Below are 25,227 nucleotides of genomic sequence, written 5' to 3'. Positions count from 1 at the left end.
AGAGTAGGGAATCAGAGGAATCTGTTGCCACAGGTGGCTGTGGAGGCCAAGTCTTTGGGTACATTTAAGGCAGAGGTTGATAGATTCTTGATTAGTCATGAAGGGATACAGGGGGAAGGCACGAAATTTAGCTGAGAAGGTATTTGAATCAGCCACGATGAAATGATGGAGTGGACTTGATGGGCTAGATGACATAATTCCGCTCCTATATCTTAGGGACTGAATGATTTAATTGGATATTGATTGTATAATGGGAGGTGGAAAGGCTGAGACCATTTTTCTTGGGGCAAAGGAGGCTGAGGAGGAACATGAGAAAGGTTTATAAACTGATGAGGTGCGCAGATAAGATGGATGATTACAGAATTTTATCCAGGGTACAAGATTCTTAACACTAGAGGGGTTAAGACAAGGTTGAGAGGGTAAGATTTATAAGGAAACAGGGGCAAGTGTTCCATCCAGAGGCAGGTGAGCAGGTGGGACGATCTGCCAGAGGTATTGGGTATTGGTATTGGGATTCGCCCCGGCTGTTGATCTCGACTGCCCCAGCGACCCAGGGGATTTACCAGCATTTTGTGTGTGTTGTTGTTTGAATTTCCAGCATCTGCAGATTTCCTCATGTTGGGTACCATCACAGATTTTAGGACGCTTGGTTAGTTGAATGAATAAGCAAGGTTTGGGGGATATGGACAAGTTATACACTCTCAGAAAACTCTCAGAGTAGGACTACAGAGGTAATAATCTCAGGATTATTACCGGTGCCATGTGCTAGCCAGAGTTGGAATAGCAGGATAGCTAGAGTGAATATGTGGTTGAGCAGTGGTGCAGGAGGGAGGGTTTCAGATTCTTGGGGCATTGGAACTGCTTCTGGGGGAGGTGGGACCAGTACCATCAGAACAGTCTACATCCGGGCAGGATTTTACAGAGGATGTGGAGAGTCTGCAGAGGGATATAGATAGGTTAACTGAGTGGACCAAGGTCTGGCAGATGAAATATAACATTGGTAAATGTGAGATCATCCACTTTGGAAGGAATAATAGAAGAGCAGATTATTATTTAAACAGTGAAAGTGCAGCATGCTGTTGTGCAGAGAGACTTGGGAGTGCTTGTTCATGAACTGCAAAAAGTTAGCTTGCAGATACAACAGGTTATTAAGAAGGCAAATGGAATGTTGGCCTTCATTGCTAGAGGAATTGAATTCAAGAGCAGGGAGGTCATGCTGCAACTATACAGGGTACTGGTGAGGCCGCATTTGGAGTGCTGTGTGTAGTTCTGGTCTCCATTCTTGAGGAAGGATATACTGGCTTTGGAGGCAGTGCAGAGGAGGTTCACCAGGTTGATTCCAGGGATGAAGGGGTTAACCTATGAGGAGAGATTGAGTCGTCTGGGACTGGAGTTCAGAAGATCTTATAGAACAGTGGTTCCCAACCTTTTCTATGCCCCACACCCCTAGGAAATGTTTGATCAATGTTACAAAAGTAATATCACATTTGAAGGTGAAAAAGTCTAATTTCTAATTATTGAACCACATCCAATACTGCAGGTGAACAAATTGAACCTAAAAAAAAGCTTTTAACTCAGTACGTAAAATGCAAATATAAATTGAGCAATTAGATTCAAATTTATTCAGAAAAAATTGTAAACAGTAAATTGATGAGACTCCTCAACTCTGAGGTGTAACTTCCCAGATAACACTGATGAGAATCCTCAACGCTGACTTGGGCAGCGGGAGACTGGAGTGAGTTTACATCTCTCGACTCGGGCAGCGGGAGACTGGAGTGAGTTTACTTCTCTCTCGACTCGGGCAGCGGAAGACTGGAGTGAGTTTACTTCTCTCTCGACTCGGGCAGCGGGAGACTGGAGTGTGCTTGGGACAAACATTACTACCACTTCTCAAGGCACACTGGCAGCTGGCTGAGTGATGACTCGAGACTCGTCACTCAAGCACACAAGCCACTTTTTGTCGCACCCCCTGGGGGTGCAGGCACCCCAGGTTGAGAACCCCTGTTATAGAAACATACCCTATTTTGAAAGGGATAGATAAAATAGAAGCAGGAAAGTTGTTTCCATTGGTAGGTGAGACTAGAACTAGGGGACATTGCCTCAAAGTTCAGGGGAGAAGATTTAGGCCGGAGATGAGGAGAAACTGTTTTTCCCAGAGAGTGATGAATCTGTGGAATTCTCTGCCCAGAGAAGCAGTTGAGGCTTCTTCACTAAATATATTTAAGAAACAGTTAGTTAGGTTTTTACATAGTAAGAGAATTAAGGGTTATGTAGATAAGGCAGGTAGATGGAGCTGAGTTTACGGACAGATTAGCCACGATCTTATTGAATGGTGGGGAAGGCTCGATGGGCCGGATGGCCTACTCCTGCTCCTATTCCTTATGTTCTTATGACTCTTGGCAGTATGGAGGATCAGAGGGATCTTGGGGTCTGAGTCCCTAGGACACTCAAAGTTGCTGTGCAGATTGACTCTGTGGTTAAGAAAGGACATGGTGCATTGGCCTTCATCAATTGTGGAATTGAATTTAGGAGCTGAGAGGTAATGTTGCAGCTGTACAGGACCCTGGTCAGACCCCACTTGGAGTACTGTGCTCAGTTCTGGTCGCCTCACTACAGGAAGGATGTGGAAACCATAGAAAGGGTGTAGAGGAGACTTACAACGATGTTGCCTAGATTGGGGAGCATGCCTTATGGGAGCGACAGAGGATTAGAGGTGACCTGATAGAGATGTGTAAGATGATGACAGGCATTGATCATGTAGATAGTCAGAAGCTTTTTTCCAGGGTGAAAATGGCTAGCACGAGAGGGCACAGGTTTAAGATGCTTGGAAGTAGGTACAGAGGAGATATTAGGGATAAGTTCTTTTTACGCAGACTGGCAAATGGCAGAGGGCATCAGTGGTTGGGAAGTTGTTGGAATCGATTGTTAGAGATGAGATTACAGAGTACCTGGAGGCACATGACAAGATAGACCAAAGCTGGCATGGTTTCCTGAAAGGAAAATTCTGCCTGACTAACCTACTGCAATTTTTTGAGGAAATTACAAGCAGGGTAGACAAAGGAGATGCAGTGGATGTGGCGTACTTGGATTTTCAGAAGGCCTTTGACGAGGTGCCACACAAGAGGCTGCTTATCAAGATAAGATCCCATGGAATTACAAGGGGTTACTAGCATGGATGGAGCACTGGCTGAAACAGAGAGTGGGAATAAAGGGATCCTATTCTGGCTGGCTGCCGGTTACCAGTGGAGTTCCACAGGGGTCGGTGTTGGGACCGCTGCTTTTTATGATGTATGTCAATGATTTGGACCATGGGATTAATGGATTTAGGGTTAGGGGTTAGTGACCCCTGAACAGTCACCATTCACACAGTGGGAGAGGTGGTACTGAAGGAGGGATGGTACTGTGGGAGGGTGGTACTGAGAGAGGGTCTGTGGCAGGGGTAGTACTGAGGGAGGGTCACTCTGGGGGGGTAGTACTGAGGGAGGGTCACACTGTGGGAGGGGAGGTACTGAGGGAGGGTCTCTGTGGCAGGGGTAGTACTGACGGAGGGTCACTGGGGGGAGGGTCACTGTGAGAGGGGAGGTACTGAGGGAGGGTCACACTGTGGGAGGGGAGGTACTGAGGGAGGGTCTCTGTGGCAGGGGTAGTACTGAGGGAGGGTCACTCTGTGGGGAGGGTCACTGTGAGAGGGGAGGTACTAAGGGAGCGTCTGTGGCAGGGGTAGTACTGAGGGAGGGTCACACTGTGGGAGGGGAGGTACTGAGGGTCTCTGTGGCAGGGGTAGTACTGAGGGAGGGTCACTCTGTGGGAGGGTCACTGTGGGAAGGGGAGGTACTGAGGGAGGGTCTCTGTGGGAAGGGGAGGTACTGAGGGAGGGTCACACTGTGGCAGGGGTGGTACTGAAGGAGGATCACACTGTGGGAGGGGTAGTACCGAGGGAGGATCACTGTGGCAGGGGTAATACTGAGGGAGGGACACTGTGGGGAGGTAGTACCAGGGAGGGTCACACTGTGGTAGTACCGAGGGAGGGTCACTGTGGCAGGGGTAATACTGAGGGAGGGACACTGTGGGGAGGTAGTACCAGGGAGGGTCACACTGTGGCAGGGGTAGTACTGAGGGAGGGTCACTATGAGAGGGGAGGTACTGAGGGAGGGTCTCTGTGGCAGGGGTAGTACTGAGGGAGGGCCACTGTGGCAGGCGTAGTACCGAGGGAGGGTCACACTGTGGGAGGGGAGGTACCGAGGGAGGGTCACACTGTGGGAGGGGAGGTACCGAGGGAGGGTCACACTGTGGCAGGTGTAGTACTGTGGGAGAGTCACACTGCGGGAGGGTCACTGTGAGAGGGTAGGTACTGAGGGAGGGTCACTGTGGCAGGGGTAATACTGAGGGAGGGACACTGTGGGGAGGTAGTACCAGGGAGGGTCACACTGTGGCAGGGGTAGTACTGAGGGAGGGTCACTATGAGAGGGGAGGTACTGAGGGAGGGTCACTGTGGCAGGGGTAATACTGAGGGAGGGACACTGTGGGGAGGTAGTACCAGGGAGGGTCACACTGTGGCAGGGGTAGTACTGAGGGAGGGTCACTATGAGAGGGTAGGTACTGAGGGAGGGTCACTGTGGGAAGGGGAGGTACTGAGGGAGGGTCTCTGTGGCAGGGGTAGTACTGTGGGAGAGTCACACTGCGGGAGGGTCACTGTGAGAGGGGAGGTACTGAGGGAGGGTCTCTGTGGCAGGGGTAGTACTGTGGGAGAGTCACACTGCGGGAGGGTCACTGTGAGAGGGGAGGTACTGAGGGAGGGTCTCTGTGGCAGGGGTAGTACTGTGGGAGAGTCACACTGCGGGAGGGTCACTGTGAGAGGGGAGGTACTGAGGGAGGGTCACACTGTGGCAGGGGTAGTACTGAGGGAGGGACACTGTGGGGAGGTAGTACCAGGGAGGGTCACTATGAGAGGGGAGGTACTGAGGGAGGGTCACACTGTGGGGAGGTACTGAGGGAGGGTCACTGTGGCAGGGGTAGTACTGAGGGAGGGACACTGTGGGGAGGTAGTACCAGGGAGGGTCACACTGTGGCAGGCGTAGTACTGTGGGAGAGTCACACTGTGGGAGGGGCGGTACTGAGGGAGGGTCACTGTGGGAAGGGGAGGTACTGAGGGAGGGTCACTGTGGGAAGGGGAGGTACTGAGGGAGGGTCACTATGAGAGGGGAGGTACTGAGGGAGGGTCTCTGTGGGAAGGGGAGGTACTGAGGGAGGGTCACTATGAGAGGGGAGGTACTGAGGGAGGGTCTCTGTGGCAGGGGTAGTACTGAGGGAGGGTCACTGTGAGAGGGGAGGTACTGAGGGAGGGTCACACTGTGGCAGGGGTAGTACTGAGGGAGGGTCACTGTGAGAGGGGAGGTACTGAGGGAGGGTCACTGTGGGAAGGGGAGGTACTGAGGGAGGGTCACACTGTGGCAGGGGTAGTACTGAGGGAGGGTCACACTGTGGGAGGGTAGGTACTGAGGGAGGGTCACACTGTGGGAGGGTAGGTACTGAGGGAGGGTCACACTGTGGGAGGGGAGGTACTGAGGGAGGGTCTCTGTGGCAGGGGTAGTACTGAGGGAGGGTCTCTGTGGGAAGGGGAGGTACTGAGGGAGGGTCACACTGTGGGGAGGTAGTACCAGGGAGGGTCACACTGTGGCAGGGGTAGTACTGAGGGAGGGACACTATGAGAGGGGAGGTACTGAGGGAGGGTCTCTGTGGCAGGGGTAGTACTGAGGGAGGGTCACACTGTGGGAGGGGAGGTACTGAGGGAGGGTCACTATGAGAGGGGAGGTACTGAGGGAGGGTCTCTGTGGCAGGGGTAGTACTGAGGGAGGGTCACACTGTGGGAGGGGAGGTACCGAGGGAGGGTCACACTGTGGGAGGGGAGGTACCGAGGGAGGGTCACACTGTGGGAGGGGAGGTACTGAGGGAGGGTCACTATGAGAGGGGAGGTACTGAGGGAGGGTCACTCTGTGGGGAGGGTCTCTGTGGGAAGGGGAGGTACTGAGGGAGGGTCTCTGTGGCAGGGGTAGTACTGAGGGAGGGTCACTATGAGAGGGGAGGTACTGAGGGAGGGTCACTCTGTGGGGAGGGTCACTATGAGATGGGTGGTACTGAGGGAGGGTCTCTGTGGCAGGGGTAGTACTGAGGGAGGGTCACACTGTGAGAGGGGAGGTACTGAGGGAGGGTCACTATGAGAGGGGAGGTACTGAGGGAGGGTCACTCTGTGGGGAGGGTCACTATGAGAGGGGTGGTACTGAGGGAGGGTCTCTGTGGCAGGGGTAGTACTGACGGAGGGTCACTGGGGGGAGGGTCACTGTGAGAGGGGAGGTACTGAGGGAGGGTCACACTGTGGCAGGGGTAGTACTGAGAGAGGGTCACTATGAGAGGGGAGGTACCGAGGGAGGGTCACACTGTGGGAGGGGCGGTACTGAGGGAGGGTCTCTGTGGGAAGGGGAGGTACTGAGGGAGGGTCACTATGAGAGGGGAGGTACTGAGGGAGGGTCTCTGTGGGAAGGGGAGGTACTGAGGGAGGGTCACTATGAGAGGGGAGGTACTGAGGGAGGGTCTCTGTGGCAGGGTGGTACTGTGAGAGGACTGGAAGAATGATAGAACATGGAACAGTACAGCACAGGAACAAGCTCCTTGGAGGGTCACACTGTGGGGAGGTACTGAGGGAGGGTCTGAGAGAGGACTGGAAGAATGATAGAACATGGAACAGTACAGCACAGGAACAAGCTCCTCGGCTCACAATGAGAGGGGTGGTACTGTGAGAGGACTGGAAGAATGATAGAACATGGAACAGCACAGGAACAGGCTCCTCGGCTCACAATGAGAGGGGTGGTACTGTGAGAGGGTCACACTGTGGGGAGGGTCACTGTGGGAAGGGGAGGTACTGAGGGAGGACTGGAAGAATGATAGAACATGGAACAGTACAGCACAGGAACAAGCTCCTTGGAGGGTCACACTGTGGCAGGGGTAGTACTGACGGAGGGTCACTGGGGGGAGGGTCACTGGAAGAATGATAGAACATGGAACAGCACAGGAACAGGCTCCTCGGCTCACAATGAGAGGGGAGGTACTGAGGGAGGGTCTGTGAGAGGACTGGAAGAATGATAGAACATGGAACAGTACAGCACAGGAACAGGCTCCTCGGCTCACAATGTGGGGAGGGTCACTATGAGAGGGGTAGTACTGAGGGAGAGTCACACTGTGGGAGGGGAGGTACCGAGGGAGGGTCTCTGTGGGAAGGGGAGGTACTGAGGGAGGGTCACACTGTGGGGAGGTGGTACTGAGGGAGGACTGGAAGAATGATAGAACATGGAACAGTACAGGAACAAGCTCCTCGGCTCACAATGAGAGGGGAGGTACTGACGGAGGGTCACTGAGGGGAGGGTCACTGGAAGAATGATAGAACATGGAACAGTACAGGAACAGGCTCCTCGGCTCACAATGTTGTGCTGAACCAGTTAAAAAGTAAATTTTTTAAAATCCCAAAAGCTAACCCCTCTCGAGGGCAAGTAGTTGGTGGTGTAAGTCCCCATGGGATTTGAAGGTTACTTTCTTCTGGCTGTTACAGGAAACAGCCAACAGCATAAACATCAGTGACTCAGTGAACATTACAGTCCGCATCATCGATGAGGACAACAAGCCGCCAGTGTTTCAGCCATGCCGCTCCCTGACGGATGCCAGCTTCTGCCTGAACGCAAAGTACACCGGAAAGATCAAGCAGTACCAGACCGAGGTATTACTGACGCTGCGCTCCCTACACCGTGCTGACCCTCGCCATACTCACTCCCCTCTCCTCTCTGTTCCAGAGCAGCCCTCTGAGCCTCCAGCCACATCATATATTGGCTGTGGACGGGGACACAGGAATCAATGCCACCATCCTGTACCAGATTGTAAGCGGTGAGTTCTGACACTTCAATAACCAGGGACGCAGAGCGAGGCCACTCCGTCTTTTAAGTCCCTGCTATTTGCTGAAATCATTGGCCTCTCACTGGGCTGTCAAAATGATGTGCTGACAGCACTCCAGAGATGCCCACGTCTGTCCGGGTGTGTCCATGGTGCCTATATCTGTCTGGAGGAGTCTGGGGGGTGACCTCATCTGTCCAGAAGGACCCACATCTGTCTCAGGGTGCACACATGTATCTGAGTGTGTCCAGGGGTGTATGAAGATGCCATCACATAACTGGTGTGCTCACATCTGTCGTACCGTGAGACCGTGCTGGACATAGGTGACCACTAAGCACCACAGAGTGACCACCACGAACCAAAGCATGACCCCCATTGACCATGGTGTGACCACCACTGACCACAGCATGACCACCACTGACCAAAGCATGACCCCCATTGACCACAGCATGACCACCACTGACCAAATTATGGCCACCACTGACCATGGTGTGACTACCACTGACCAGATCGTGACCACCACTAACCAAATTATGGCCACCATTGACCATGGTGTGACCACCATGAACCAAAGCATGACCCCCATTGACCACAGCATGACCACCACTGACCACGGTGTGACCCCCATTGACCACAGCATGACCACCACTGACCACAGCATGACCACCACTGACCATGGTGTGACCCCCATTGACCACAGCATGACCACCACTGACCATGGTGTGACCACCACTGACCAGATCATGACCACCACTGACCAAATTATGGCCATCATTGACCAAATTATGGCCACCATTGACCATGGTGTGACCACCACTGACCATGGTGTGACCACCACTGACCAGATCATGACCACCACTGACCAAATTATGGCCATCATTGACCAAATTATGGCCACCATTGACCATGGTGTGACCACCACTGACCATGGTGTGACCCCCATTGACCACAGCATGACCACCACTGACCATGGTGTGACCCCCATTGACCACAGCATGACCACCACTGACCATGGCGTGACCCCCATTGACCACAGCATGACCACTACTGACCATGGCGTGACCCCCATTGACCACAGCATGACCACCACTGACCATGGCGTGACCCCCATTGACCACAGCATGACCACCACTGACCATGGTGTGACCACCACTGACCAGATCATGACCACCACTGACCAAATTATGGCTACCATTGACCAAATTATGGCCACCATTGACCATGGTGTGACCACCACTGACCAGATCATGACCACCACTGACCAAATTATGGCCACCATTGACCAAATTATGGCCACCATTGACCATGGTGTGACCACCACTGACCATTGTGTGACTGCAGTTCACCATGAGATGCCCACGGTTGTCTCAGTAGGTCAGTTCCCTGCCCAGAGGCTGGGCAGACAGAGCTTTTGTGCCCAGGACCACTGCCAACAGTGTTCACACACTCTCTGGCCTTGTTTTACAGATGACCACCGCGCCTTCTGGATTAACGCAAGTGATGGCACATTAACCATGACCAGAGCTATCAACAGCAGCGGTCTGGTCACACTCACCATCCTGGTAGGTGAGCGTGCGGCTCTGTGGTGACCCGGTGGGTACCAGTAATCTCCGCCCACTGTGTCCTTAGGAGGGTCTTTGCCTTCCCAGCCACAGAACCCCAACCACATCCTCAGGCTCTTCCAATTAATGTTTATACAACAGTTTCTCAGATCTGACTCAGTCGGACAGGACATAAATACCAATGATCTAGTTTGGATTACAAAACTGCATTTATTCGGACAGAACAGACTAAGCTTTAAAACACGTACCTGGGTGTGCACAGCCCCTGTCATTCAGCCCTGTTCTAAACGCTGCAGTGAGAGGGCCCACAGTTCTGCCAGTCAGTGGCGTTGTCCACAACCAGAGGCCAGAGAAGCCCCAACAAAAGTGACTATCAAGCCCTCCGAGTACATCACTTTTATACACCTTGCACTGATATAAGATGATGCAGTAATTGAGCCAATACATATCACCAGCTCAAATTACCGAATGAAAACCAAACTTCATGAGTCCCACCCCTGTGAAGGTGCAGTCCCCACAGAGGTAAGCAAAGCTCCAGCTGAGTTGTGGGTTAGGATCCTCAAGGTTCAGTGATTGGCCTTGTCCAGTCAAAGTTGGGAGGGTCTCTCAATTTCCCTCGGGATCAATAAAGTATGTCTTTCTGTCTGTCTCCTTTAGCCAACCTCCAGGGGTTGCCTGATAAGACCATAAGACATAGGAGCAGAAATGGACCGTTCGGCCCATCCAGTACTCTCCACAATTCCATCATGGCTGATTTTTTATCCACTTCAACCCCATTTCCCAGTCTTCTCCCCATATCTTTTGATGCCCAGACTAATCAAGAACCTATCAACATCTTTTTTTAAGTATACACAATGACTTGTCCTCCACAACCATCTGTAGTAATGAATTCCACAGATTACCACCCTCTGGGCTAAAGAAATTCCTCCTCATCTCTGTTCTAAGTGGATATCCCTCTATTCTGAGACTATGATCCTCAGTCCTAATTCCTGCACAATAGGAAACATCCTCTCCATATCCAGTCTATCTAGGCCTTTCAATATTCAATAGGTTTCAATGAGATCCCCTTTCATTCTTCTAAATTCCAATGAGTACAGGCCCAGAGCCTCGCACTAATGTTCCACCTCTGGCCAGCGGATGTACAGAGCACCAGGCAAAGAGTCTCGATCCGACTCATTGAGCCTCCTCTCTCCCCAAGGCTGTCCAAACAACTGAGCTTGTGCACCAGTTGATTTGTTGTTTGGGTTTCCAGCACCAGCCTCACTGTCCGCCCGAGCTCGGGGAGGAGAATGCAGGAGTCTGGGGAATGACACTCAGACCACGGGGCCAGAGGTCTAACTGTACTGTTCCATTCCCCAGGCCAAGCAGGCGGACGACCCCTACAGGTACACCATGACCAGCGTCACCCTGATAGTGCTGCCCGTCAACCGATACCCACCCGAGTTTCCACACAGCATCTACTTTGGGTCTGTTCAAGCCGGTTCACCGAAGGGAAGTATCGTCACCAAGCAAGGATCCAGCACCTTGCCCCTCAGAGTGCAGGCTCAGGACCAGGACCATCCCAACGTAAGTCGACTGCCATGGATAGATAGAGGGGTAGCTCAAGCGGAGCAGCCAGTGAAGGAGTGGAGCTTTAAGGCTTTGACTCCAGAGTTTCTGGCAGTTTTGGCAGTTGGACTGTGTAATCAAGTCAATCAAGATTTGAATAGCTCAGACTCAGCAGAAAGCAGCTGATTGGGCAATCAAGGTCAGGTGACCAAGCAGTTTGAAAAGCTCAAACAAATAAATAGAGGGGTAGCTCAAGTGGAGCAGCCTGTGAAGGAGTGGAGCTTTGACTTGAGAGGCTTGAATGAGCTTGTTCCCAGTTAGTCTTTACAATGCCTCCTGAGACAGTGATGTGCCTCTCCTGTGAGATGTGGCAGTCTTGGGGGAACTCCTCTCTCCCGCAGAGTCACATCTGCCAGAAGTGCATGCGGCTGGGCGATCTGGAAGACCATGTGAGGGATCTGGAGCAGCAGCTGGATGACCTTCGACTCATAAGGGAAAATGAGGCATCCATAGATGAGAGCTACAGGGAGGTAGTCACACCTAGGTTGCCGGAAGCAGGTCGTTGGGTGACAGTCCGAGGGGGGAAAGCGAAGGTGAGCGGACAGGTAGTGCAGAGCACCCCTGTAGCCATTCCCCTGAATAATAAGTTTACTGTCCTAGATACTGTTGGCGGGGACAACCAACCAGGGGTGAGCCACGGTGGTAGGGCCTCTGGCACTGAGTCTGACCCTGTGGTGCCGAAGGATGGGACGGAGAAGAGGAGAGCTGTTGTCATCGGAGACTCTATAGTCAGGGGAGCAGACAGGAGATTTTGTGGACGTGAGAAGGACACCCGCATGGTTTGTTGCCTCCCGGGTGCCGGGGTCCGGGATGTCTCTGACCAGGTGCACAACATTCTGGTACGAGAGGGAAAGCAACCAGAAGTCATGATACATGTTGGTACCAATGACATGGGCAGGAAGAGGGATGAGGTCCTGGAGTGTGAGTTTCGGAACTAGGCAGAAGGCTGAAGAACAGGACCTCAAGGCTGGTGTTCATAGGATTGCTGCCAGTGCTACGTGATAGTGATGGTAAGAATTGGAGGAGATGGCAGTTGAATGCGTGGCTGAGGAGTTGGTGCAGGGGGCAGGGTTTTAGATTTTTGGATCATTGGAATCTCTTCTGGGGAAGGTGGGACCTGTACAGATTGGATGGGTTGCACCTGAACTGTCCCAGTGAGGAAGATAAAGAATGGTAGGGTAAAGGAACCATGGGTGACAAGTGAGGTGGAAAATCTAGTTGGGTGGAAGAAAGCAGCATACATGAGGTTTAGGAAGCAAGGATCAGATGGGTCTATTGAGGAATATAGGGTAGCAAGAAAGGAGCTTAAGAAGGGGCTGAGAAGAGCAAGAAGGGGGCATGAGAAGGCCTTGGTTAGTAGGGTAAAGGAAAACCCCAAGACATTCTTCAATTATGTGAAGAACAAAAGGATGACAGGAGTGAAGGTAGGACTGACTAGAGATAAAGGTGGGAAGATGTGCCTGGAGGCTGTGGAAGTGAGTGAGGTCCCAATGAATACTTCTCTTCAGTATTCACCACTGAGAGGGAACTTGATGACGGTGAGGACCATATGAGTGAGGTTGATGTTCTGGAGTACGTTAATATTAAGGGAAAGGATGCATTGGAGTTGTTAAAATACATTAGGATGGATAAGTCCCCAGGGCCTGACTGAATATTCCCCAGGCTGCTCCACGAGGCAAGGGAAGAGATTGCTGAGACTCTGGCTAGAATCTTTATGTCCTTGTTGTCCACGGGAATGGTACCTGAAGATTAGAGGGAGGTGAATGTTGTCCCCTTGTTCAAAAAAGGTAGTAGGGATAGTTTGGGTAATTATAGACCAGTGAGCCTTACGCCTGTGGTGGGAAAGCTGTTGGAAAAGATTCTTGGAGATAGGATCTATGGGCATTTAGAGAATCATGGTCTGATCAGGGACAGTCAGCATGGCTTTGTGAAGGGCAAATCGTGTCTAACAAGCCTGATAGAGTTCTTTGAGGAGGTAACCAGGCATATAGATGAGGGTAGTGCAGTGGATATGATCTACATGGATTTTAGTAAGGCATTTGACAAGGTTCCACACAGGAGGCTTATTCAGAAAGTCAAAAGGCATGGGATCCAGGGCAGTTTGGCCAGGTGGATTCAGAATTGGCTTGCCTGCAGAAAGCAGAGGGTCATGGTGGAGGAAGTACATTTGTATTGAAGGGTTGTGACCAGCGGTGTCCTACAAGGATCGGTTCTGGGACCTCTACTTTTCATGATTTTTTTTTTAGTGATGACCTGGATGTGGGAGTAGAAGGGTGGGTTGGCAAGTTTGCAGATGACACAAAGGTTGGTGGTGTTGTGGATAGTGTAGAGGATTGTCGAAAATTGCAGAGAGACATTGATAGGATGCAGAAGTGGGCTGAGAAGTGGCAGATGGAGTTCAACCCAGAGAAGTGTGAGGTGGTACACTTTGGAAGGACAAACTCCAAGTCAGAGTACAAAGTAAATGGCAGGATACTTGGTCATGTGGAGGAGCAGAGGGATCTGGGGGTACATGTCCACAGATCCCTGAAAGTTGCCTCACAGGTAGATAGGGTAGTTAAGAAAGCTTATGGGGTGTTAGCTTTCATATGTCGAGGGATAGAATTTAAGAGTCACAAGGTAATGATGCGGCTCTATAAAACTCTGGTTAGGCCACACTTGGAGTTCTGTGTCCATTTCCAGTCGCCTCACTATAGGAAGGATGTGGAAGCATTGGAAAGGGTACAGAGGAGATTTACCAGGATGCTGCCTGGTTTAGAGAGTATGGATTATGATCAGAGATTAAGGGAGCTAGGGCTTTACTCTTTGGAGAGAAGGAGGATGAGAGGAGACATGATGGAGGTGTGCAAGATATTAAGAGGAATAGAGTGCACAGCCAGTGCCTCTTCCCCAGGGCACCACTGCTTAGTACAAGAGGACATGGCTTTAAGGTAAGGGGAGGGAAGTTCAAAGGGGATATTAGAGGGAGGTTTTTTCCTCAGTGTGTGGAATGTACTGCCTGAGTCAGTGGTGGGGGCAGATACACTAGAGAAGTTTAAGGGACTACTAGACAGGTATATGGAGGAATTTAAGTTGGGGGGGTTATGTGGGAGGCAGGGTTTAAGGGTCAGCACAACATTGTGGGCCGCAGGGCCTGTACTGTGCTGTAATGTTCTATGTTCTACCCACTGACACAGTCCCTGCGGTGCCCTCGCCACCAGCTTGGCAGCATTGGCTCTCCTTCGGAGTTAAAAAAAAATTATCACGAAAGCACATGTACATCATCACATGACCCAGAGATTCATTTTCTTGTGGGCATTCACAATAAATCCAATAACCATAACAGAACTAATGGAAGGCCCAACAGAACAGACACACAAACGATAACAAGCTGCAAATGCAGAAGAATAAATAGGTAAATAAATAAGAAATAAACACCAAGAAGATGAGTTGAAGAGTCCCTGAATGGAAGTCCATAGGTTGTGAGAACAGTTCAATGATGGGATAAGCAAAGTTGAGTGAAATTATCCCCTCTGGTTCAGAAGCCTGATGTTTGAGGGGTAATAACTGTTCCTGAACCTGGTGGTGTGAGTCCTGAGGCTCCTGTACCTTCTTCCTGATGATAGCAAGAGAGAAGAGAGCATGTCCTGAGTGGGGAGGGTCCCTGATGATAGATTTCTGTTTTCTTGCAGCAATGCTCCATGTAAATATGCTCAATGGTGGCGGGGGCTTTATCCATTACTTTTGGTAGCATTTTCCATTCAAGGGCATTGGTGTTTCCATACTGGGCCGGTCAACAAATTCTCCACCACACACCTATAGAAATCTGACAAAGTCTGCCCTCCCTCCAGACCCACCACTTCCCTGATCCAAACCCTGACTCCTTTCCCAACTCAACTTCCCAATTGGCAATCTTTTGCCGATCCCACCCTTGCTTCTGATTCTGATCCTCATTTCGATCTTTACCCTGGTCTCAATTCAAACACCCTCAATGCTATTTCCTTCCCTGCTGCTCATCCTCATCCCATTTCCGATCCTGGTCCTGCTCCTGATTCTGATCCCAATCCAGCTCCTAATCAGATCCCAATCTCAGTCCAGCTCCTGCTCCTGTCAACACTGTTCCCTCAGAGGGTGAGTAGGGAATTAATGAGGGCAAACCAAGAAACGGCAGAGCTTTGAAATAATTATCATGGGTTGGACTTTGCGGCAGAGGAACTGATCTGTCCCAGTAGTGAAGGCCGGAGAGAGGGATCTCTACCTTTCCCATCACCCACAGAGCAGAAACAGGCCAGAGTAACAGCACCAAAGGCCCAAATCTCCTCCGACCCAGTGGCCTGCAACCAGGGAGTGATTATGAAGGTGGCTCTGACCTACCAAAATTCCCTGGATTCCAGGGAATTGAAAAACTGGAAATGTCAGAGCAACACACACAAGATGCTCGATGTTAACAGGTCAGGCAACATCAGGACTGGAAAGGAAATCTGTCAGCCTGAAATGATGACTGTATATTCCTCTCCATAGATGCTGCCTGACCTGCTGAGATCCACCAGCATTTTGTGTGTGTTGCTCTGGATTTCCAGCATCTGCAGAATCTCCCATGTTACTGTTGGTGGAAAGAAGAGAAAGAGAGCAGGGAACAATGGGCCGATTAGCCTGATGCTTGTCCCCAGGAAAACTGCTCGAATCCCTGCTGAGCAGAAAAGGGAGGAATGCTTGTAAAATGACAAAAACAATCAGGCAGAGTTGAGATAGCTTAACGAAAGAGATATCGCCTTTGAACAATTTGTTCAAGTTGCTTGAAGTTACACCCTGTAATAACCAGTGTGTGTAGAGGCAAACCAGTAGATGTAGTGTACTGGGACTGCCTGAAGGCTTTGGCTAATGTGCCCTTTTGAACAGTGAAAGCCCATGGTTGGGAAATGTGTTGGCACAGGTAGGGGTTGGGGGTCATGTGGGGGTAATGTCACATAGACCAGTGCTTCAGCTCTGGCGTCAAGAACATCTTCAAGAGGTGATGCCTCAGGAAGGCGTTATCCATCATTAAGGACCCCCGTCACCCAGGACATGCCCTCTTCTCATTGTACTGTTAGGGAGGAGGTACAGGTGCCTGAAGAACCACACTCAGTGTTTTAGGAACAGCTTCATCCCCTCTGCCATCAGATTTCTGAACAGACAGTGAAGCCACGGACATTTTTGTTCTCTTTTAGTACGAAATTATATTGCATTTAATTTATATTGATGTTCTGTATTGTAATGTACTGCAGCCACAAAACAACAAATTTCAACTAATCTGGATTCTGATTCTGATTAGCAATTGTCACATTGGCTGCTGAACGCATTGTGTGGACTATGGCCAAACCTGCAGCAGATGCAAACATGGGTGGATAGAGGGTTAGACTATAAGACCAGGAGACCATTGGACATAGGAGCAGAATTGAGCCACTTGGCACATCGAATTTGTTCCACATTACCCCCACATGGCTGATTTATTTTCCTTTTTAACCCCATTTTCCTCTCTTCTGCCCATAATCGTTGATGCCCATGATAGAGGATGAACACAAGACATGGGAACCTTTGGTTCATCATGTTCCTGCCTACCGCAGTTCCTGTTTAAACAGCACCTCAGCCTGCAGGCGTCTCTGCAACATGTTGTCAGGGGAGGTGCTGGAAGGGGATTTAAAATTAACCAAGTGATTAGTGTGAGGCCATTATAGCACAACTGGTGTAGGTTCATTCTGGCTACTGTCTGGAAGGATTTTGTATGTTCTCCCCTTCACCAGAGGGGTTTCCTCTGGACACTACCGCTTCGAAACACATTCCAAAGATGTACTGGTTAGGGTTAGTAAGTTGTGGGCACCCATTCTGGCATCAGAAGCATGGAGACACATGCAGGCTGCCCCCAGCACATTCCTCCAATTGTGTTGGGCAGGGGTGCAAATGACACATTTCAAGTTCAAGATTATTGTCATCTGACTTTAACAAGGTGTTTCTGGTGTGAACCTTTGGTGAACGTGTTTCTGACGTGCTCCGGGTCAAGGGAGTTTCTGGAGTGAGGGAGTTACTGACATGGACCAGGAATGATGGAGTTTCCAACGTGGACCCGGAGTGAGGGAGATTCGGATGTGGACCCGGAGTGAGGGAGTTTCTGACGCGGAACCGGAGTGAGGGAGATTCGGACATGGACCCAGAGTGAGGGAGTTTCTGACGCGGAACCGGAGTGAGGGAGATTCGGACATGGACCCGGAGTGAGGGAGATTTGGACATGGACCCGGAGTGAGGGAGATTCTGACATGGACCCGGAGTGAGGGAGATTCGGACATGGACCCGGAGTGAGGGAGATTCTGACATGGACCCGGAGTGAGGGAGATTCGGACATGGACCCGGAGTGAGGGAGTTTCTGACGCGGAACCGGAGTGAGGGAGATTCGGACATGGACCCGGAGTGAGGGACATTCTGGTGAGGACCCAGAGTGAGGGAAATGCTGGTATGGACCCGGAGTGAGGGAGATTCTGGTATGGACCCGGAGTGAGGGAAATTCTGACATGGACCCAGAGTGAGGGAGATTCTGACATGGACCTGGAGTGAGGGAGATTCTGGTATGGACCCAGAGTGAGGGAGATTTGGACATGGACCCGGAGTGAGGGACATTCTGGTGAGGACCCAGAGTGAGGGAGATTCTGGTATGGACCCGGAGTGAGGGAAATTCTGACATGGACCCAGAGTGAGGGAGATTCTGACATGGACCTGGAGTGAGGGAGATTCTGGTATGGACCCAGAGTGAGGGAGATTCTGACATGGACCCGGAGTGAGGGAGATTCTGGTATGGACCCAGAGTGAGGGAGATTCTGACATGGACCTGGAGTGAGGGAGATTCTGGTATGGACCCGGAGTGAGGGAAATTCTGACATGGACCCAGAGTGAGGGAGATTCTGTCGTGGACCCGGGGTGAGGGAGATTCTTTCATGGAACCGGAGTGAGGGAGATTCTGACATGGAACCGGAGTGAGGGAAATTCTGACATGGAACCGGAGAGACGGACATTCTGACATGGACCGGAGTGAGGGACATTCTGACGTGGTACTGGAGTGAGGGAGTTTCTGGAATGGACCTGGAGTGAGGGAGATTCTGACATGGACCCAGAGTGAGGGAGATTCTGACATGGACCCAGAGTGAGGGAGATTCTGACATGGACCCGGAGTGAGGGAGATTCTGACATGGACCCGGAGTGAGGGAGATTCTGACATGGATCCGGAGTGAGGGAGATTCTGACGTGGACCCGGAGTGAGGGAGATTCTGACGTGGACCCGGAGTGAGGGAGATTCTGACGTGGACCCAGAGTGAGGGAGATTCTGACATGGAACCGGAGTGAGGGAGATTCTGACGTGGACCCGGAGTGAGGGAGATTCTGACGTGGACCCGGAGTGAGGGAGATTCTGACATGGACCCGGATTGAGGGAGATTCTGACATGGACCCGGAGTGAGGGAGATTCTGACGTGACCCGGATTGAGGGAGATTCTGACATGGACCCGGATTGAGGGAGATTCTGACATGGACCCGGAGTGAGGGAGATTCTGACATGGAACCGGAGTTGAGGGAGATTCTGACGTGGACCCGGGGTGTGGAAGATTCTGACATGGAACCGGAGTGAGGGAGATTCTGACATGGAACCGGAGTGAGGGAGATTCTGACATGGAACCGGAGTGAGGGAGATTCTGACGTGGACCCGGAGTGAGGGAGATTCTGACGTGACCCAGAGTGAGGGAGATTCTGACGTGGACCCGGAGTGAGGGAGATTCTGACGTGGACCCGGAGTGAGGGAGATTCTGACGTGGACCCGGAGTGAGGGAGATTCTGACATGGACCCGGAGTGAGGGAGATTCTGACATGGACCGGGAGTGAGGGAGATTCTGACGTGGACCCGGAGTGAGGGAGATTCTGACATGGACCAGGTGTGAGGGAGATTCTGACATGGACCCGGAGTGAGGGAGATTCTGACATGGACCCGGAGTGAGGGAGATTCTGACATGGACCCGGAGTGAGGGACATTCTGACGTGACCCGGGGTGAGGGAGATTCTGACATGGAACCGGAGTGAGGGAGATTCTGACATGGACCTGGAGTGAGGGAGATTCTGACATGGAACCGGAGTGAGGGAGATTCTGACATGGAACCGGAGTGAGGGAGATTCTGACGTGGACCCGGAGTGAGGGAGATTCTGACGTGACCCGGAGTGAGGGAGATTCTGACGTGGACCCAGAGTGAGGGAGATTCTGACGTGGACCCGGAGTGAGGGAGATTCTGACATGGACCCAGAGTGAGGGAGATTCTGACATGGACCCGGAGTGAGGGAGATTCTGACATGGACCGGGAGTGAGGGAGATTCTGACATGGACTCGGAGTGAGGGAGATTCTGACGTGGACCCGGGGTGAGGGAGATTCTGACATGGACCCGGAGTGAGGGAGATTCTGACATGGACCCGGAGTGAGGGAGATTCTGACGTGGACCCGGGGTGAGGGAGATTCTGACATGGACCCGGAGTGAGGGAGATTCTGACGTGACCCTGGGTGAGGGAGATTCTGACGTGGACCCGGAGTGAGGGAGATTCTGACGTGGACCCGGAGTGAGGGAGATTCTGACATGGACCCGGAGTGAGGGAGATTCTGACATGGACCCAGAGTGAGGGAGATTCTGACATGGACCCGGAGTGAGGGAGATTCTGACATGGACCCGGAGTGAGGGAGATTCTGACATGGACCCGGAGTGAGGGAGATTCTGACATGGACCCGGGGTGAGGGAGATTCTGACATGGAACCGGAGTGAGGGAGACTCTGACATGGAACCGGAGTGAGGGAGACTCTGACATGGACCCGGAGTGAGGGAGATTCTGACATGGACCCGGAGTGAGGGAGATTCTGACATGGACCCGGTGAGGGAGATTCTGACATGGACCCGGAGTGAGGGAGATTCTGACGTGGACCCGGAGTGAGGGAGATTCTGAACTGGACCCAGGGTGAGGGAGATTCTGACGTGGACCCGGAGTGAGGGAGATTCTCCACATGGACCCGGAGTGAGGGAGACTCTGACATGGACCCGGAGTGAGGGAGATTCTGACGTGGACCCGGAGTGAGGGAGATTCTGACGGAACCGGAGTGAGGGAGATTCTGACATGGACCCGGTGTGAGGGACATTCTGTCATGGACCCGGAGTGAGGGAGATTCTGACGGAACCGGAGTGAGGGAGATTCTGACGTGGACCCGGAGTGAGGGAGATTCTGACGGAACCGGAGTGAGGGAGATTCTGACATGGACCCGGAGTGAGGGAGACTCTGACATGGACCCGGAGTGAGGGACATTCTGACATGGACCCGGAGTGAGGGAGATTCTGATGGAACCGGAGTGAGGGAGATTCTGACGTGGACCCGGAGTGAGGGAGATTCTGACATGGACCCGGAGTGAGGGAGATTCTGACATGGACCCGGAGTGAGGGAGATTCTGATGGAACCGGAGTGAGGGAGATTCTGACATGGACCCGGAGTGAGGGAGATTCTGATGTGGACCCGGAGTGAGGGAGATTCTGACGTGGACCCGGAGTGAGGGAGATTCTGACATGGACCCGGAGTGAGGGAGATTCTGACATGGACCCGGAGTGAGGGAGATTCTGACATGGACCCGGGGTGAGGGAGATTCTGACATGGACCCGGAGTGAGGGAGATTCTGACATGGACCCGGAGTGAGGGAGATTCTGACGGAACCGGAGTGAGGGAGATTCTGACGGAACCGGAGTGAGGGAGATTCTGACATGGACCCGGAGTGAGGGAGATTCTGATGTGGACCCGGAGTGAGGGAGATTCTGACGTGGACCCGGAGTGAGGGAGATTCTGACGTGGACCCGGAGTGAGGGAGATTCTGACATGGACCCAGAGTGAGGGAGATTCTGACGTGGACCCGGAGTGAGGGAGATTCTGACATGGACCCAGAGTGAGGGAGATTCTGACGTGGACCCGGAGTGAGGGAGATTCTGACATGGACCCAGAGTGAGGGAGATTCTGACATGGACCCGGAGTGAGGGAGATTCTGACATGGACCGGGAGTGAGGGAGATTCTGACATGGACTCGGAGTGAGGGAGATTCTGACGTGGACCCGGGGTGAGGGAGATTCTGACATGGACCCGGAGTGAGGGAGATTCTGACATGGACCCGGAGTGAGGGAGATTCTGACGTGGACCCGGGGTGAGGGAGATTCTGACATGGACCCGGAGTGAGGGAGATTCTGACGTGACCCTGGGTGAGGGAGATTCTGACGTGGACCCGGAGTGAGGGAGATTCTGACGTGGACCCGGAGTGAGGGAGATTCTGACATGGACCCGGAGTGAGGGAGATTCTGACATGGACCCAGAGTGAGGGAGATTCTGACATGGACCCGGAGTGAGGGAGATTCTGACATGGACCCGGAGTGAGGGAGATTCTGACATGGACCCGGGGTGAGGGAGATTCTGACATGGAACCGGAGTGAGGGAGATTCTGACGTGGACCCGGAGTGAGGGAGATTCTGACGGAACCGGAGTGAGGGAGATTCTGACATGGACCCGGAGTGAGGGAGACTCTGACATGGACCCGGAGTGAGGGACATTCTGACATGGACCCGGAGTGAGGGAGATTCTGATGGAACCGGAGTGAGGGAGATTCTGACGTGGACCCGGAGTGAGGGAGATTCTGACATGGACCCGGAGTGAGGGAGATTCTGACATGGACCCGGAGTGAGGGAGATTCTGACATGGACCCGGAGTGAGGGAGATTCTGATGGAACCGGAGTGAGGGAGATTCTGACATGGACCCGGAGTGAGGGAGATTCTGACATGGACCCGGAGTGAGGGAGATTCTGACATGGACCCGGAGTGAGGGAGATTCTGACATGGACCCGGGGTGAGGGAGATTCTGACATGGACCCGGAGTGAGGGAGATTCTGACATGGACCCGGAGTGAGGGAGATTCTGACGGAACCGGAGTGAGGGAGATTCTGACATGGACCCGGAGTGAGGGAGATTCTGACGTGGACCCAGAGTGAGGGAGATTCTGACATGGACCTGGAGTGAGGGAGATTCTGACATTGACCCAGATTGAGGGACATTCTGGTATGGACCCGGAGTGAGGGAGATTCTGACATGGACCCAGAGTGAGGGAGATTCTGACGTGGACCCGGAGTGAGGGAGATTCTGACGTGGACCCGGAGTGAGGGAGATTCTGACGTGGACCCGGAGTGAGGGAGATTCTGACGTGGACCTGGAGTGAGGGAAATTCTGACATGGACCCGGAGTGAGGGACATTCTGATGTGACCCGGAGTGAGGGACATTCTGACGTGACCCGGGGTGAGGGAGATTCTGACCCGGAGTGAGGGAGATTCTGACATGGCCCCAGAGTGAGGGACATTCTGATGTGACCCGGGGTGAGGGAGATTCTGACCCGGAGTGAGGGAGATTCGGACATGGACCCAGAGTGAGGGAGTTTCTGACGCGGAACCGGAGTGAGGGAGATTCGGACATGGACCCGGAGTGAGGGAGATTTGGACATGGACCCGGAGTGAGGGAGATTCTGACATGGACCCGGAGTGAGGGAGATTCGGACATGGACCCGGAGTGAGGGAGATTCTGACATGGACCCGGAGTGAGGGAGATTCGGACATGGACCCGGAGTGAGGGAGTTTCTGACGCGGAACCGGAGTGAGGGAGATTCGGACATGGACCCGGAGTGAGGGACATTCTGGTGAGGACCCAGAGTGAGGGAAATGCTGGTATGGACCCGGAGTGAGGGAGATTCTGGTATGGACCCGGAGTGAGGGAAATTCTGACATGGACCCAGAGTGAGGGAGATTCTGACATGGACCTGGAGTGAGGGAGATTCTGGTATGGACCCAGAGTGAGGGAGATTTGGACATGGACCCGGAGTGAGGGACATTCTGGTGAGGACCCAGAGTGAGGGAGATTCTGGTATGGACCCGGAGTGAGGGAAATTCTGACATGGACCCAGAGTGAGGGAGATTCTGACATGGACCTGGAGTGAGGGAGATTCTGGTATGGACCCAGAGTGAGGGAGATTCTGACATGGACCCGGAGTGAGGGAGATTCTGGTATGGACCCAGAGTGAGGGAGATTCTGACATGGACCTGGAGTGAGGGAGATTCTGGTATGGACCCGGAGTGAGGGAAATTCTGACATGGACCCAGAGTGAGGGAGATTCTGTCGTGGACCCGGGGTGAGGGAGATTCTTTCATGGAACCGGAGTGAGGGAGATTCTGACATGGAACCGGAGTGAGGGAAATTCTGACATGGAACCGGAGAGACGGACATTCTGACATGGACCGGAGTGAGGGACATTCTGACGTGGTACTGGAGTGAGGGAGTTTCTGGAATGGACCTGGAGTGAGGGAGATTCTGACATGGACCCAGAGTGAGGGAGATTCTGACATGGACCCAGAGTGAGGGAGATTCTGACATGGACCCGGAGTGAGGGAGATTCTGACATGGACCCGGAGTGAGGGAGATTCTGACATGGATCCGGAGTGAGGGAGATTCTGACGTGGACCCGGAGTGAGGGAGATTCTGACGTGGACCCGGAGTGAGGGAGATTCTGACGTGGACCCAGAGTGAGGGAGATTCTGACATGGAACCGGAGTGAGGGAGATTCTGACGTGGACCCGGAGTGAGGGAGATTCTGACGTGGACCCGGAGTGAGGGAGATTCTGACATGGACCCGGATTGAGGGAGATTCTGACATGGACCCGGAGTGAGGGAGATTCTGACGTGACCCGGATTGAGGGAGATTCTGACATGGACCCGGATTGAGGGAGATTCTGACATGGACCCGGAGTGAGGGAGATTCTGACATGGAACCGGAGTTGAGGGAGATTCTGACGTGGACCCGGGGTGTGGAAGATTCTGACATGGAACCGGAGTGAGGGAGATTCTGACATGGAACCGGAGTGAGGGAGATTCTGACATGGAACCGGAGTGAGGGAGATTCTGACGTGGACCCGGAGTGAGGGAGATTCTGACGTGACCCAGAGTGAGGGAGATTCTGACGTGGACCCGGAGTGAGGGAGATTCTGACGTGGACCCGGAGTGAGGGAGATTCTGACGTGGACCCGGAGTGAGGGAGATTCTGACATGGACCCGGAGTGAGGGAGATTCTGACATGGACCGGGAGTGAGGGAGATTCTGACGTGGACCCGGAGTGAGGGAGATTCTGACATGGACCAGGTGTGAGGGAGATTCTGACATGGACCCGGAGTGAGGGAGATTCTGACATGGACCCGGAGTGAGGGAGATTCTGACATGGACCCGGAGTGAGGGACATTCTGACGTGACCCGGGGTGAGGGAGATTCTGACATGGAACCGGAGTGAGGGAGATTCTGACATGGACCTGGAGTGAGGGAGATTCTGACATGGAACCGGAGTGAGGGAGATTCTGACATGGAACCGGAGTGAGGGAGATTCTGACGTGGACCCGGAGTGAGGGAGATTCTGACGTGACCCGGAGTGAGGGAGATTCTGACGTGGACCCAGAGTGAGGGAGATTCTGACGTGGACCCGGAGTGAGGGAGATTCTGACATGGACCCAGAGTGAGGGAGATTCTGACATGGACCCGGAGTGAGGGAGATTCTGACATGGACCGGGAGTGAGGGAGATTCTGACATGGACTCGGAGTGAGGGAGATTCTGACGTGGACCCGGGGTGAGGGAGATTCTGACATGGACCCGGAGTGAGGGAGATTCTGACATGGACCCGGAGTGAGGGAGATTCTGACGTGGACCCGGGGTGAGGGAGATTCTGACATGGACCCGGAGTGAGGGAGATTCTGACGTGACCCTGGGTGAGGGAGATTCTGACGTGGACCCGGAGTGAGGGAGATTCTGACGTGGACCCGGAGTGAGGGAGATTCTGACATGGACCCGGAGTGAGGGAGATTCTGACATGGACCCAGAGTGAGGGAGATTCTGACATGGACCCGGAGTGAGGGAGATTCTGACATGGACCCGGAGTGAGGGAGATTCTGACATGGACCCGGAGTGAGGGAGATTCTGACATGGACCCGGGGTGAGGGAGATTCTGACATGGAACCGGAGTGAGGGAGACTCTGACATGGAA

At 52.8% G+C, this 25,227-nt stretch overlaps 1 protein-coding gene across 1 annotated transcript in view; it reads left to right on the top strand.

Annotated features, from left to right (window-relative positions):
• Positions 1-25,227, top strand: part of cdhr5b (cadherin-related family member 5b) — a 177,436-nt gene that overhangs the window by 82,384 nt on the left and 69,825 nt on the right. Inside the window, exons 7-10 of the mRNA XM_059976391.1 lie at positions 7,601-7,765; positions 7,839-7,929; positions 9,403-9,497; positions 10,857-11,063. Of these exons, the coding sequence (XP_059832374.1) occupies positions 7,601-7,765; positions 7,839-7,929; positions 9,403-9,497; positions 10,857-11,063 (558 nt within the window). The remainder of the gene's footprint in view (positions 1-7,600; positions 7,766-7,838; positions 7,930-9,402; positions 9,498-10,856; positions 11,064-25,227) is intronic.

Source organism: Hypanus sabinus, chromosome 7, assembly GCF_030144855.1.
Source record: "Hypanus sabinus isolate sHypSab1 chromosome 7, sHypSab1.hap1, whole genome shotgun sequence".
Classification (NCBI taxonomy): Eukaryota; Metazoa; Chordata; class Chondrichthyes; order Myliobatiformes; family Dasyatidae; genus Hypanus; species Hypanus sabinus.
The sequence above is the reverse complement of the archived record's forward strand: the minus strand, read 5'-3'. Positions and strand labels throughout refer to the sequence as shown.